This window comes from Sander vitreus, chromosome 2 (genome assembly GCF_031162955.1).
Source record: "Sander vitreus isolate 19-12246 chromosome 2, sanVit1, whole genome shotgun sequence".
NCBI classification, from domain to species: domain Eukaryota; kingdom Metazoa; phylum Chordata; class Actinopteri; order Perciformes; family Percidae; genus Sander; species Sander vitreus.
The window spans coordinates 20,019,481-20,031,961 of NC_135856.1; the positions used below are offsets into that span (position 1 = coordinate 20,019,481).

At 40.7% G+C, this 12,481-nt stretch overlaps 1 protein-coding gene across 6 annotated transcripts in view; it reads left to right on the forward strand.

Annotated features, from left to right (window-relative positions):
- The window catches only part of apbb2b (amyloid beta (A4) precursor protein-binding, family B, member 2b), a 53,858-nt gene extending 42,789 nt beyond the window's left edge, over positions 1-11,069 (forward strand). For 3 of the 6 annotated variants that reach the window (XM_078260305.1, XM_078260347.1, XM_078260313.1), the window contains 5 exons: positions 1,138-1,222; positions 2,293-2,376; positions 2,586-2,713; positions 3,659-3,838; positions 5,190-11,069. In XM_078260305.1, the coding sequence (XP_078116431.1) occupies positions 1,138-1,222; positions 2,293-2,376; positions 2,586-2,713; positions 3,659-3,838; positions 5,190-5,360 (648 nt within the window). In that variant the 3' untranslated portion in view covers positions 5,361-11,069. The remainder of the gene's footprint in view (positions 1-1,137; positions 1,223-2,292; positions 2,377-2,585; positions 2,714-3,658; positions 3,839-5,189) is intronic. The other 3 variants (XM_078260330.1, XM_078260322.1, XM_078260337.1) reach the window with 3 other exon arrangements.
- Positions 11,070-12,481: the final 1,412 nt, after the last annotated feature.

The window sequence follows — 12,481 nt, forward strand, 5'->3', positions numbered from 1 at the left end:
GCAAACATGACAGAAAGTTAGTTTTATAAGTCTTACCTACTGTATCTTTAACAGAAACACCTCTGAATAATAAGAAAGTGGCTCCTATACTATTTCATAACATTTACTCAAGCACCAGTAGTTGTGGTACCTGAGAAATAATACATTAAAAATGTCTAGCATTAAGAGTGCTGCTTGTATTGTTTAATCATATTTACTATTACTTAATCTAGGTACACATTTTAATCTTTGCACAGAGTATCTGCCGTACTCAAAAAGTCCCAAAACAAGATTACTGAACTCGCTTGGAATTAATGGACTTTCATTTTGTTCCCAATTAAACACATTTATAGCTTTATACATTTAATGTCGGTGAAGATCTTTAATTCTTTATTTATTTATGTAGACTCGTAATTTGGTGTCAAGTTCAATTCTATACTGCATTAGAAAAGGTTGTTATGACCATTGACTTGAACAGTGTGTCCCTGAATTGTCATTTGTTAGAGGAAAAAGGTGGAGAAGAAGCCATTTGTCCTTCTTCTCATCCTTCATGCAAATACTAACCGTCATATTTTACCGTCAAAATACAGTATATATAATTAATGGACATGGAGTCTGATTAATACAGAATTTCACACACAAAAGCATAAATAAGTAAAAGGGGTGACTTGGTCACAGCAGATTTGCTTTGTTTGTGGTATTTCCAGGTGTGTGTCTGAATGATTTTGGCTGTTTTTGTGTTTGTGCATACGTGTTTCTCCCAGTTAGTTTCACTGCAGGAAAACTTTTACCGTAGTTTGGAAAAGTGTGTGTGTGTGTGTGTGTGTGTGTGCGTGCGTGCGCGCGCGCGCGCGCGCACGCTCCCTAGGTGAAATGAGTAGACAGCATGACAGTATCAGGGATGAAACTGCTCGATGTTTTCCTGAGCTCTTTTGTGTTGACTCTTTCATCTTTTTTTTTTTCCTCCCTCATCCTCTTTCACATATTTTTTTCTCATTTTCTCTTCACCCTCCTCCCCTGTGTCTCTGCCACGGTATACACGCCATTTCCTCATACTTCTGTATCTGCTTTTGCTCCTCTCTCTCTCTCTCTCTCTCTCTCTCTCTCTCTCTCTCTCTCTCTCTCTCTCTCTCTCTCTCTCTCTCTCTCTCTCTCTAGATAATGACAGAGCGAAAGAATGCCAAAGCAATGGCAGGCTCTCTCCAGGACAGGATGCAGGCAGGACTAGATCTCCCTTTACAAGGTAGGCTTCATATAAAGTGTGTGTGTGTGAGAGATAGTGAATGCGACAAGTGGTGTCATGCATCAATAGACACATGGCAGTCATCACTTCTTTGGCACACTGCATGCATTTAAACTGGTCATTTGTAAGAGCAGAAAGTCTGTGTTATCCTCACAATGTCCTCTGCTCCAAAGTCGAGACAAGCTAGGATCTTAAGCATCAAGGCAGTTTGATTTCGGAGCCATTAAAATCAGTCGGTATATTTCAAAAGATTGACAAACATCACTGTGAGTAAGTGTGGGCCTTAAAGGTGCCCTGTGGAGTTTTCTGACAAATGTTTTGAATGCATTTTATTTCTTCATAAAATTTTCACAAAGCCGATTATTATTTTGTTTTAATCCTGCATCGTTTACATCCATATTTATTCACTTACAGTCTTGTTGTTTCTTGGCTTTAGCTCATTGCAACTTCGCTTTTGTGCGTTATCACTGCCAACTGTCGAGTAGTAAACAAAATAGAGACCCACATGTAAAAACATTGCTCCTTTTACCAGTTTTTAATTTACAGATTTAGGGGTTGATGGTACCATGCACAGCGTAATGTGCTAGGGTTCATCATTTCAAATTGACAAAGAAGATGTGGAGGGAGCTCCTCACATTTTTAATAGCCGGACAGATGGGGGGGAAGTAGCCAGCCAAGAGATGTTGGTGGCAGCTAGACAAGCTTTGTTGTACTTGCAGAAAACAATGCAGGAGAGCAGTGTTGAAGAGATAGGAAGGCTAAAACATATATAGCTGTTTCTTAAAAAAAAATGCTGTTGTCAGCATCTGTCACACTTGGGGAAACTAAACAAACCAGAATGACTTATCATCATATTCATCACATTGTTCAGTCACAAGCCTTGTTAAAATCTTTCACAGTGCATCTAGAAAAGTTGTGACATTTAGATTTAATAGAAGCCATCATGAAAATGGTCAGTATCCAGATATTTACTCTGCAGGCTACACGTGGGAACCCTCTGTTAGTTGTTTACATGTAGTTAAATATTTATTATTCTGAGGATCTATAACGTGTGTGTGGCTTCTTCCCAGCAGAGTTCCCCACACCAAAGACGGAGCTGGTTCAGAAGTTTCAGGTGCTTTACCTTGGGATGCTGCCTGTGGCCAGACCAATAGGTTAGTCTCTCTCACACACTCACACACACACACACACACACACACACACACACACACACACACACACACACACACACACACACACACACACACACACACACACAATACTGTGTACAAACTGGAATGAGACGCAAAGCACATGGTTGGTGTTAATGTTGATAGCCTAACTTTAGGTATGATTTTAATGTTTGTTTGTTTGTTTTTAACATGCTCTTCTCCAGGCATGGACATACTGAACGGTGCTATAGACAGTCTAATCGGTTCTTCCAACAGAGAGGACTGGACCCCGGTAGCCCTCAATGTGGCAGATGCTACTGTCACCATCAGCAAAGACGAGGTGAGACACACATCTGCCGTAGCCAAACTACTAACTTTCCCTGGTTTTCTTTTTCTTTTAGTTTTCTGTATGGAAAAATGTAATATGGTAAAACAAACTCCATACACACAGACAAAAAGTGGGAGAGGTTAGCATTATGGGAAAACAACCACAATTTTTTTAAAGCTGAAGTTTACAAGTTCAAAACATTCTTGCACTCTATGGCAGTGGGACGTAATTGACAACAAAGATGGCGAAACATCCAAAGGGCAGGTGGTGAGGTTGTCTCACCCCCGTGTTTAGAGAACGTACCTTTAGTTAACTAATACAATGTGCAAAATACAGCAGTTGACCTTTAGTACAGACTATGACTTTATTACAGAACTGACAGGAATCTAAGGCTTGACGTGACTCAGATACATACTTCATTATGTCTGGTGCAGAGCATTTTATCGAGCCTGTCAATGCTTTCCTTCAGCAGTCACCACAGTTTAAACTGTATCCGCTACTGGCACTTTACGGTTGATTCTAATGTATGACACTACAAAAAAACGCGGAAAATGTGCTCTTGATTAAACAGACTTTACTCACATTGTCAACCAGATATGTAGCAAGCGGCCACCCAGAGCAATGAGACAAACATCCCATCACATTAAATCTGCATGTTAAGTCTTAACAGCATTCAACCATGCAGATGATATAAAATGTCCTTTTTTGTTATTTAAAGAAGTTATGGCTGTCATCAAAGGCACCTAAAGCCCAGTTGCTCCAGTGGACCTGTTTATTAGAAGGCTAAAGTTTTACTGGGCAGCTCCCCTGTATGAACATATGAATAAATGAATTCCTTCAATGATTTGTTTTTATGATGTCTTTCTATGATGTCCCTGTTTAAGAAGGACAGTTAAATATGTCCTCCACATGTTTATGACTTATTTATTAATCTCACACACCGATGTCTCTGACCAGGACGAAGAGGAAGTGCTGGTGGAGTGTCGTGTTCGATTCCTGTCTTTCATGGGCGTTGGGCGGAACGTGCACACATTTGCCTTCATCATGGATGCCGGCGGCCATCGTTTTGACTGTCACATCTTCTGGTGTGAGCCCAACGCTGGGAATGTGTCGGAGGCTGTACAGGCCGCTTGTATGGTGAGTCACTGAGCAAGAACACAGCGCTGACAACACGACTGGAATACACTGAGCCAACTCTGAGAAATAAATAAATAAAGGAATCTCTCCCAGAGCACGTACATGCATGCTCAAATGTCAAATTACAATTTGTAGTCTGGAGTTGGCAGTTAGATTGTAGGAAATCAAGTGTGTGCAATTGTAACATAACCATGAATGCTACACGCTAAATGCTTGAGACGGTAGGGTTATTAGAAAGTACTTAAAAATGACATTTTCATGGTAAGTAGCAACAACACCTTTTTCTTCAGCTATACTTACAGAATGCATCATTTAGGACTTGTTTGCACACAGAACTCAAAAAAATCCTCAGAACATTCAACCATAAAACACAAGACGGCAAACCAATTACTTTATTCTATACACATAACTTTATTAAAACCAGCTGGTTTTATGAAAAAGGGTTCCTTCAGTCCTAATTGATCAAATGCAAAGTGCTTGCATATTGTAAATGCTATTTAAACTAAGGGCATCGTCACTTAAAGCACAGACAGGCAAAGGCATTCAGAACCTCTCTTCCTGAGAGTCCTTGCCTGTAGTTTAGTTTGAGTTGACAGATGGTTGTTTTACTGTCCAATCCATATGCTCCATTCAGGTTGTTATGACAACAGAGGTCAAAACACTGTTGGTGTAAAACATGCATTCAAATCAAGAGAAGCCACCTAAAGTTTTAGATTTGAAAGTTGTTTAATATTGTGTTGCACATTGTTTACTGCTTTTGCAGGAAAGGTTTTAAAGAGGAAACATGTACATTGAATTAATAACCACTGTAATAAACTCATAATACCTTTTACAATGATTTTATTTTACCATTATAATGTCCATAATCCCAACCCAGAATGCCCTCTGTGGTCTTTCTGCTTTAATGCAGCCTATTACTCATCTTCCTCTGCCCTCTCTGCTGGGGGTGAGTCACAAGATTAGTCAGCTGGGCTATTGATCACACATCAGAACTTTGGATATATGGACACACACACACACACACACACTAAACCTTCATGGTGACAAGAATCATCAGTCATTACTATTGATCACAGCTAGCAGCCTGCACCAGTCCAGCTTTTCTTTCTTTCTTTCTTTCTTTCTTTCTTTCTTTCTTCTTTCTTTCTCTCTCTCTCTTTCTCTCTTTCTTTCTTTCTTTCTTTCTTTCTTTCTCTCTCTCTCTCTCTCTCTCTCTCTCTCTCTCTCTCTCTCTCTCTCTCTCTCTCTCTCTCTCTCTCTCTCTCTCATCTCCACAGTCGTAAACTCAGCAGCTGTAACTCTCTATTATTTACAATAAGTTCCTCTCTTTCTTCCTCCCTCTCTCCATCAGCTGCGGTATCAGAAGTGTTTGGTGGCTCGACCCCCCTCCCAGAAGGCCTGCGGCACGTCGCCCCCCGGGGACTCGGTGTCCCGTCGGGTATCGACCAGTGTGAAGAGAGGCGTCCTGTCTCTCATCGACACCCTCAAACAAAAGAGACCCGTCACCGAGTTGCCACAGTAACCGTGGTTGAGCGCTATCGACTCCCTGCCACAACCAGTCACCATGGTAACTTGTCGCATCGCTGCCAAAACCTGTCGCCACCACAGATCCCAGTAAACTTGGATACACAACAAAGCCCCAGGGTTTGTCATAATTCCTTTACATTTCTGGACTCAAATTGGAATTTCACCTCGAGAGTTCATCAGCTCTAGAGCTGAAATTCAAATCTGTTTCCTCAAAATAACAGAGGAATAAAGACTCTAATCCCGCATCAAGAAGGAACAACCACTGAGAAACAACTGAGTAGTGCTCGTGTACATAGAAGTAACTCTCACCCCCCTCAGCACAGAGAAGGAGAGGAAAGGAGAGCAAAAGCTAAATAAGTAGGAAGTGCTTCTCCCAGCACAGCACGTGTGATGAGCGAGCTCATTGCTGCCAATACTGCTGATCTCTCCTCGCTCTAATTGTATCTGTATCTGTGTCTGTGCTGCCAGCATGACCGTGCACACCCGGCCACACCCCCTGTCATTCACCTGGTTGTCCTGTTAGTCTGTAGTGGCTTTTCCCCCTCTGCCCCTCTTTCTCATTGTCCTCTGTAGACTGTAACGTGAAGTGGAAGGAAGGAATCATCAAAGCCATCGCGTCTGATTTCCAAATCAGTTTGTAATGAATGAAAGAAGGAAGCTGCTAAAGACTAAAGGGATTTGGTCGTCAGTCTACACACTCTAACCTGTTCAACTGATCCTGCATGAACTGTTTATATAAAGGTGAATCATTCTAGACATTATCAATACACTGCTGCTGCTTACAGAAGGGGTGAGAAATCCGAAGCCACATTGTTTTTTTTGTTTTTTTTTGTCTTCTTATTTCTGTCAACTGTGCAAGAATCAGCCTGAAGGGTCTAAACGAGCGGTGACCTTTCACCTGAAACAGTCCTCATATACTTCTTTTTACTTGTTGTTTTTACTCCTTCATTATCCCTTGGAAAACGACAGACGATTGCCATAATGGAGGAAGAGATGCAGGGATGGACAGTGTTACCCCTCCCTCTCTGGGAAACAGCACCAGCCTGCTGCTCCAAACACAGGACACATCGGCATGCTGCTGCTGCTCTGCGATACACATGCTGGAGGAAAATTTGACCGACTATTCCTTTAAATCCCACGTCAGTATCAGTCCTCAGAGACTTCATGTCCACTAATTAAAGGGGGCTGGCAACACAAAGGCTGGAGGAATCATACAAAGAAGATATCTGGAGGAATGTTTTTGAACCTGGGTATGGTGGCAGCTGAGATCTGACCTGTGAGGAGGAGAGAAGGACAGAGACGGGTTTTATCTCCAGCCTCGGCTGTTTTTTGAGATGAAAGCCAACAGAGAGACATGTTGAATTAAACTAACAGGACTTTCCTGGGCTATCTATCTGTCTCCAGGGTTCTGTTCACTTGAATGCGTTTTTTTTTCTCCGTTGCCCACTCCTTACTGTACATCTGTTTTTGTCAGTGCCACAAGATCACTTGCAGTTTCCTCACACAAATCTCAATTCAACATTGCTAGCTCCTTATTATCCCGTATCTGACAAGTTTGGATGTATGGTTATAACTAAAGAAGTCTTGAAGTTTATTGCAACTAAAATCATACACACATTTTGCCCCGTGTCCATTCTCTTGGATGTAGGGCAGCAGATTAACACCGAACCTTTATAATTGACCGTTTGCTAAACCCCTCTATCATACAGCGAATGTCTAATCACAGTTTAGGAACCGTAACAAGGCATGGCCAGCCTGTCAAGCGTTTGGATTGTGTAAGGGGCTGTAAGAAGACCAATACTCAATGAATAGTTTAGAGGGTTGTGTCTTTTTCGCCTTTACAAAACCAATAACATGAGCATAAATGAAACAGTTGATTAAACTGTGTTTGTCTGCTCTAATTTTAGCGATGCTCTAATTGATTAGCTTTGGTTAGCATATTGGGCTAACTAGCTCCCTGAAGATAGCTAATGATATTTTGTGGGTTTACAGGTTGCGTAAAAACAACAACATTAAAGGAGAATTCCGGTCAATTTCAACACGTAGCTCTGTTTGGAAATTTGGAGTGCTGGCAGTAGAAAAAAAACAAACAATCGGTGCTGCCTACACCGTGTTATCCCCCTGCTAGCGTTAGCACCCAACAGGCTTAAACAGGGCACGTTTTAAACGTGTTTTTAGCCTCGAAATGTCATTACAAGTGCCTACCCATGTGCAGTGATTCCTTCCGAGGGAACACAGCGAATCTGACTGCAGTAGATGTGACAGAAAGGCGTACAAATTGTGTTAATCCAGCCAGTGCACATACCTCTGTTTATTTCCTGTTTTTCGGTCAAGTCCACACTAGTCGATTGTCGAACTCATACAATCCAATATTCCAGTCAAATTTGCTGTGTTCCCTCGGAAGGAATAACTGCACATGGATAGGCACTTGTAATGACATTTCAAACATGTTTAGAGGCTTAAAAACACGTTTAAAACTTGCCCTGTTTAAGCCTGTTGAGTGCTAACGCTAGCAGGGGGATAACTCGGTGTAGGCAGCACCGATTGTTTGTTTTTCTTGCTACTGACAGCACTCCACATTTCCAAACAGAGCTACGTGTTGAAATTGACCAGAATTCTCCTTTACATAATATCTCTGTGTAGAATTCCCCACTGTCCCCCACTTTATTAGAGTTAAGGAATACTGTTAGTATCTCTGTTCTGTTTGTTATTGGATTTAAGGAAATTTACACTCGCAACCCCAGCCAAGCGTTATGATCAAACACATTAGTTAGTCCTCTTCCTAAAAGCCTGAAGACATTGTGTTTGAAAATATGATCAAAAAAGCAATCTAATTTCTGTCCTGGTTGTCTAAGTACAGTATGCAAGCTAAGCAGCCAAACAGGGCTATGTTAACAAATGACAATAATTACTAATTAGTGCTACACTGCAATACCAGAACACAGTTCCTTTATTTCCATTAGCATGATGTGTATGCAGCCATCAAGTGTTTATTCAACACTTTTGAAAGTCAGCCAGAGACAGTGTTTTTAACCAACTCCTGGAGCTATCGTTAGCTTAATTTTAAAGATGATTTTTTTTGGGCTTTCATGGCCTTTATTGACAGGACTGCTTGAAGACGGGAAGGTCGAGACAGAGAGTGGGGGGACGGCATGCAGCAAAGGGCTGTGGGTAGGATTCAAACCCACTGTCGCTGCTGAGGACTCAGCCTACATGGGGCTCACACTATACTGTGTGAGCTAGAGGTCGCCCCATTGTTAAAGTGCCCATATTATGAAAAAAACTTTTTCTGGGATTTGGGGTGTTATTTTGTGTCTCTGGTGCTTCCACACGTATACGAACTTTGAAAAAAAAAAAAAACATCCATGCTGTTTTGAGTGAGATACGTGTTTCTGAATGTGTCCTGCCTTCAGTCTCCGGGTGAAATCTGCACGGCTTTCTACTAGGGCTGTCAATCGATTTAAAAAATGTAATCTAATTAATTACATACTCTGTGATTAATTAATCGAAATTAATTGCATACATAATTAACAGTGCCTGAACCGATACTTTTTAAGAAAGTAAAAAAAGAAAAGAAAAAAAAGGGTACTAAACAACAGTTGGTGACATTGTTTATTGCTAAGGCCATATGGTCAAAATTAAATGATTTAATAATAATGTATAACAATAACTTATTTCACTAGTAAATTGCTGTTGAACGACAAAAACAACAACCAGATAGGAAAAGGACATTTACATTAACTTCAAATGCACCACAAGGCTGTAGTTTACCAGTTTCATTGAACGCACCGGCTGTGTTGGACAGCAGCTGCAGATTGTTACATCCCGGTGTTGAATCCTCTACAGTAAAACACAGTCAAACTTTACACCGTTTAGCGTTAGCTGTCAGTATTGTAACTGTGTTTAATCCAGCTATTAGCTAGCGGTAGGCTAACGTTAGTTGCTGTTGAGTATTGTGTTAACTAGCATCACATGCAGCAGGGTTTGTGTTTCCTGTAACGTCTGTTTCAGAGCATCAGAGAGAAGCGCAGACATATCAGTGGCACCAGATTTTCGTCTGTATGCAAACGTCAATATGGAATTGATTAATCTGCATTAATTTAAAAAAAAAAAAAATGAACGCGTTATTTTGACAGCCCTACTTTCTACGTAACTAGCCGAGACAAGGGCCTAGGGGGCTAACCATTAGCATGCTAGCGCTAACATGCTAGCTCGTTCTCAATGGCAAAACACTGCTACAACACACACGAATTCACCCTAATCTACAAAATAAATTGTATAGAACTACTTACATGTCCCTGTTCTGCAGGTATTCCACGCAAAGTTGGAAGTGCGCCCTCATTTAGAAGAAGTCTCCCGGCTAATCCTACCTTGTACAGGCCGAAGTTGCAGAAACACCTAGCTAGCTCATGTGATCCTTACCTAGCTACTGGGCATGTGCGACTGACAACAAAGATGTTACAGAAGTTGCAAGGTCTCACTCTGTAGCTACAACAGAGACCTGACACAGGGTGAAAAGAGGAGCTGCAGCAATGTGCAGTACAACAAAAATATGTTTTTTGAAAATTAAACCATGTAAACCTATTCTGATACAATCTCAAATTACAATTATGAACCTGAAAATGAGCATAATATGGCCACAATTGATGGTCACCGGTTAAAACCAGAAGCTGCTTTTGGTTACTTTTGTGTTAAATCAAGAACCATTATTTTTATTGGAGTGGTTAATTTGCCACTTTTATTGTAAACTGCATGCATGTGAGAAAGTAAAGCTTGACAGGCGTAGCAGCAGTTTCTAAAGGAGGGCCATAGCGAATGGTCACAGTGTTACATCTGTAAGTGGGTCTTGTCTCCATGTCCTGCACCGAGCTTTTGAACTCCACAGAGATTCTGATGAGAAAATTCAGCCACGTCACCTGCTTTTGTCACAAGGATGTTGAAATGTGAATGAGATGACAAAATGTGTGTGTACATAATACCAATTTAATGTAACGTTTGGCATTAATCATTGTTATAAGCTATCTTTTCATTTTAAATGTCTGTTGAAGTTTTCTGTTATTTTCTTGTAATGAAATGCCTTTTTTTGAGAACTCACCAAATGGCCAAAGTGTAAAATACTGATATACATGGTTGTAGATAAGAAAAATACGAGAGCAAATAATGAAACAAGGAGAGGTGATTGGAAATTGTTACAGTTGTCAACTACGTTGATACTGAATTTAACTGAGCAAATTATCTATGCATTCTTTTGATCTCGAGATATGGAAAGTCGTGAAAAGCCTTGCATGCCCTTGGATGGTTAAAAGAACGACTGTATGTACTGAACAGAAATATTTTTTATTTTATTTATTCTATTTTATAAAGGTATATACTGATTTTATTAGTTGGGGCAAGTACAGTCTCTTGACTCTTTCATTGTCTCAGTCCCTGGTTAAGTCACAATGCTACAACAAGCTCCGCTTTGCTTCAAAAAAAGGCAGATAAAGGAATATATCTTTACCTTGTACAGTGCACTGAGAGCTGGGAGTCCACTGAGGAGGAGGAGGAGGAGGACTCCCAGCGTCTCTGTCAAGCTCACACACAAACAACAAAAAACACACATACCTTTCCCACAGATGGATGTGTTGGCTTCTGTTTGCTGCTCACTGATTTGTACACTTTATCAATGTAATCAATTGTGAGAATAAACAGCATTATAAAACAGGATGTTGTGTCTGTGTGTGCATTAAGGCTGCAACATTTTTTTGTTTTGATTGATAAATTGATTTATTGTTCAGTCTAGTGGTTCTCCTCTGTTCTACCAGGATGCTCCATCCTCAGTGTTTTACTCCTCATCACAGGTTTTGGTCTGGAATTATTATTTTTCTTTTCTTATAATTTCTATCTATCATCTTGTGTGATTAGATTTATCTTTGCCCTGACTCACAGGCTTGGAATCACTGGTTTAGTCTATAAAGTGTCAAATGCCTATCACAAGTCTCTAAGACCTCTTCAGTTAGGTATTTTTTTCTGAATAACTGTACTAAAATGATTGGGGTGGGGAGAGGGCCTTAAAGACCCTCCAAGGCGTTATTAATATTTTCTTTTGACCCTCCCCTTGACTAAAAGAAAAAGTGCAAAATCCTCCCCCCAATATCTCAAAATACTATAACAGTACCAGTGAATTATATATATACTCTGCAAAAGTCTTAGGCAGGTGTGAAAAAATGCTGTAAACTAAGAATGCTTTCAAAAATATAAATAATGATTGTTTGCATTTTGTAAATTGATAAAAATAAAGTGAACGAACAAAAGAAAAATCTAAATCACATCAATATTTGGTGTTACTACCCTTTTCCTTCAAACCAGCTATCAATTCTTATAGGTACTTGCAAAAAGTCAGGAATTTTGTAGGATTGTAGTCAGGTGTATGATCAACCAATTATAGTATATAGGTAGTAATACTGCATCAGCAAGGCCTCTCCTAGACAAATATTTCAAAGCAGACTGGTGTTTCAAGATGTGCCTGTTCAAGCTCTTTTGAAAAAGCACAAAGAAACGGGCAACGTTGAGGATCGTAGACGCGGTGGTCGGCCAAGGAAACTTAGTGCAGCAGATGAAAAACACATCAAGCTTATTTCCCTTCAAAATCGGAAGATATCCAGCAGTGCCATCAGCTCAGAACTGGCAGAAACCAGTGGGACCCAGGTACACCCATCTACTGTCTGGAGAAGTCTGGCCAGAAGTGGTCTTCATGGAAGAGTTGCAGCCAAAAAGCCATACCTCTGACATAGAAACAAGGCCAAGTGACTCAACTATGCACGAAAACATAGGACCTGGGGTGCAGAAAAATGGCAGCAGGTGCTCTGGACTGATGAGTCAAAATTTGAAATATTTGGCTGTAGCAGAAGGCAAGTTGTTCGCCGGAGGGCTGAAGAGCAGTACAATAATGAGTGTCTGCAGGCAACAGTGAAGCATGGTGGAGGTTCCTTGCAAGTTTGGGGCTGAATTTCTGCAAATGGAGTTGGAGATTTGGTCAGGATTAATGGTGTCCTCAATGCTGAGAAATACAGGCAGATACTTATCCATCATGCAATACCATCAGGGAGGCGTATGATTGGCCCCAAATTTATTCTG